The following is a 3512-nucleotide window of genomic DNA, read 5'->3' as shown; positions in this document are numbered from 1 at the left end:
CGCCCGCCGGCCACGTCGGTGGATTCGTACAGCTCCTGGCGTCCGTTCGCCGTGTCCTTCCCCACCAGGTAACGAGCAATCCTATTTCCTTCCACTTAGTAGAATAATTATCTTCTTCATTGAGGAAAAAAAGAGAGTGATACGATGTCGACGCATCTTTGGTCATGTCGTCCGAGGCTTAGAATCCTGCCTCTGCTTTCCCAGGAACAAAATGCCGCAACCGGAAGGACGTATAACAGAGTTATTCTAGAGGTTGGTGACGACACGAGGTCGAGCTTCTCCGTCTCTCTATGGTCCAACAATACAAGCTCGACCATAATCGCTGGCGATGTCTTACTGTTGCAGAGTAAGGAACTGAGGATCCGAGGGGGTCTCTCTTTTAACCTCAATTTTACCTGTGTAATGCTTTCAGTTGCAATCTACTCTGTAACAACATATGGTGAGACGTTCTCGTTCTTTTGCTTCAGATATTAAGATAGTAGAGTTTAGAAATGGCTTGGAGGGAAGAGCTTCTCAGATGTCTGCAGTCCAAATTTTGATGAACTCTAAAGATTTAGTGCAACCTGAAGGTATGCGTTTGCATTTGTTTTATTCACTGGTGCTCTTTGGTCTTTACTGGCACTGCCCTGGTTGTATTACTTCAAAATGCGGTGACCCAGGAGTAATCACAATAATGTTTTTACCATCTTTACTATTGAGGAAATTGGAAAACATATATTAGACTAACAGTGGTAAGGGCTTTGTTGATGGGAAAAGGTGGCATTATATTTGAACGTTGGCCAGCTCTTGAAATCGAGACGTTTCCAATTAATTGTTCTTTCCATCTTATAAAAATATTCCTCTCTGCATATTCTATCTTGATATTGCTTGTTATGTGGGGCTCATGTTTAGGTTAGCATCTACATTTATTTTCGAGCAGATAATTGTGTCTAGAAGAAAAAGAAACTGTATTATTGGATAACTTAACACATGGGCTCTTTTATTAGGAATTGACGAATTCATAATTAATTGCAAAGTCGGGAATGCTACAAGATCAAAATTAAGAAGAGTGTCAGAGTGGATCGTACACACCAAACGTACTCGTGCGGAAAATCATCAGCAGGTACAAATTTGCCAAGGCAGTGTGATTTGGATAGGTAGCAATCTACATATCCAATTCTTTCCTTCTGCCCTTACATTCCGCTTAAAGGTTCAAACGACGGATTCTCATTAACATGAGCTTGTTTATAAGATGGTCATAATAATCCTTTGCATGTCACTCCTGTGTTTTCCCTTCATCTTACATCACAATTACACCTGTTATGTTGATGTTAATAAATGAACGACACAATCAAAGCATTCATGGTTTTACTCCATAAGTTCTCTATCGATAGAAGTAGATCATGATTATTTAACTCGTCTTCTTGGATAACTTATAACATTAACATTTTCTTTTAATAATCTATAATATGTAAGTGATAAAACTCCTATATTGACCGCAGGTGATGTTGAAGAATTGGAAAGAAAGAATGAAAAATGATTCGACAGACCTCTTGTCCATCTCAGAACTACTACCTCAGAGCAAACCATGTAACTTGAATATTTATGCATCTATTGGCAAAATTGTGTTAATGGGTTCTCTTGGCCCTGAAATGAAGGGGCAATTATCAGTCATTGAGAAACATTCCTTGAATGGACATAATGATATTGTCAGAGATTTTATTACTACTGGATGCAAGTTATGTGGTTTACCTCTATACCAAAAGTATGCACATGCATGTCATCTTGTCAACATTTCATCAGTTATATGTCCTAAAATCTATATTGCTCTGCTTGTCATGATTTATAAAACTCTCTGCAGAAATCTTCATGGAGGCAGTACTTATCCAATTGATTGCCCAGATAATCCAAAGTATCTCCATGTTGTTGGCCAGATATATAAACCATTCATGGTAAGAGATCTCTAGCACCCAACCTCAAACAGTTTCTTTTGTTGAAAATAGATTAGTAAAAACACATCTTCACGATCTGCAGATCTATGTGCAAGACCAAACTGGACAAGTTCCTGTGGTTGTGAAGAATAAAGTTGCAGAGGCTTTATTTTCTAATATTAGCGCAGATGATGTGTCCGAATGCTACAATAGCCGGCACTGCATGCTGGTAGATACTTGTGAATCTGGCAGCTCAAGCACTTCCGGGATGCTAGATGGCACTGGCAAGATAGGCATTGCTAAAAGGAAGAGAACCAAAAGAAAGCTTGATTTTCATCTTATCTGGCCCATTCTTATGAAATGCGCCCTTTCTTATAAAATGCCTGCTGAACCAAGGCAAGAATAGTCCATTCTGCTTCCAGATTTCAGTCAACCCCGGGAAAAATGTTGAGGATGGACGATTTGAACTGGTTTCTTTGACAATGCCAATACCATGAGATGGGAATTCTTCTTTTACCACATGTGTCGAACCAAACTAATGGTCATTATGTGCTTCTATCTACAAAAAGGGAGCTTTGCTGTTCTGATGGTTTGCACGGTGACATGGCTAGGATGACTGACCAGTATTCTTCAGTTTTAGCACGATTGTGTCACGCTCGCATCTTCCGTGCCGTGCTCAGAAGCTGCAGGTGACAAAGCAGGCAGGGAAGGTTCTCCGTGGTGGCCCAGCGGGGTTAGTGGTTCGATGTGCCTGGGGTGTAGTGGCCCTATGGGGGGGGGGGGGGGGGCTAGGCTAGGTGGCTATCTATGCGTGGCTGTAACCTGAGACAGGCATCAAATGTGTAGACTCTGAATCTCATCTACTGTTCCCTGTCTCTCTTCTTGTTCTCTGCTTTCCCATCCCCTTCTCCTGCGCGCCAAAACACCTAGCCCCGGATCTCTGCATGTGCGATCTGATCTGAGAAAGAGAGGTTCGTCACAGATGAACTTACCAGAAGCTAGACCTGGCTCATTTATAGGCAATAAAATAGCGACAGAGCCAGTTGTAACAGACACGTTAGGAGCGACGCATTATGGTGGTGATGAAGATCTGATCCGGATCAGCTCTGAGAAACATGTTACTCATACAACAGAAGTAGTTTCGGACAAACATGTTAGTAGTTTTGGTCTTTTGTCAATGTTATTACTCTGCCATCAAAGAAAGCTTGGTTTTATCGGAAGTTTTCGTCGGGAAAAAAAAGAAAGGTTGGTTTTCCCCACTTCAAAAAAAGAAGAAGAGTTTCCCTCAAAAAAAAAGAAAAAAAGAAGCAGCTTGGTTTTGCCTCCCCCCTTCGCAAAGAAGGCCTTGCTGACGATTCCGTGATTGCTTTCGCTAGCCTATGGTCACAATTGTTACCTCAAAATAAAATAAAATTGTTAGCTTAATAGCGAGCTCATACAAGAGGGCGTCCATGATAAGAGATGGAGATGAAGTGTCGAGCCGGACTGCGTGCGGCGGTCAGACAACGAGGACAGCATGCAGTTAAATATACGGAGTATCTCCCAGTGATGTGGCATTGGTTGTCACCTTGTCCATTTACTATAAATAAATATGGTCGATAT

At 41.5% G+C, this 3512-nt stretch overlaps 1 protein-coding gene across 1 annotated transcript; it reads left to right on the top strand.

Annotated features, from left to right (window-relative positions):
* Positions 1-3: 3 nt before the first annotated feature.
* On the top strand, positions 4-2494 carry LOC125527697 (the record flags this gene model as incomplete). Its single annotated transcript, XM_048692216.1, is given in 8 exon segments — positions 4-68; positions 205-346; positions 468-569; positions 987-1102; positions 1482-1744; positions 1841-1931; positions 2014-2280; positions 2282-2494. Coding segments are annotated over 8 exon segments (1172 nt in total), but the record flags the coding sequence as incomplete, so codon positions are not given.
* Between the last annotated feature and the right edge of the window lie 1018 nt (positions 2495-3512).

This window comes from Triticum urartu, unplaced genomic scaffold (genome assembly GCF_003073215.2).
Source record: "Triticum urartu cultivar G1812 unplaced genomic scaffold, Tu2.1 TuUngrouped_contig_4351, whole genome shotgun sequence".
Classification (NCBI taxonomy): domain Eukaryota; kingdom Viridiplantae; phylum Streptophyta; class Magnoliopsida; order Poales; family Poaceae; genus Triticum; species Triticum urartu.
The sequence above is the reverse complement of the archived record's forward strand: the minus strand, read 5'-3'. Positions and strand labels throughout refer to the sequence as shown.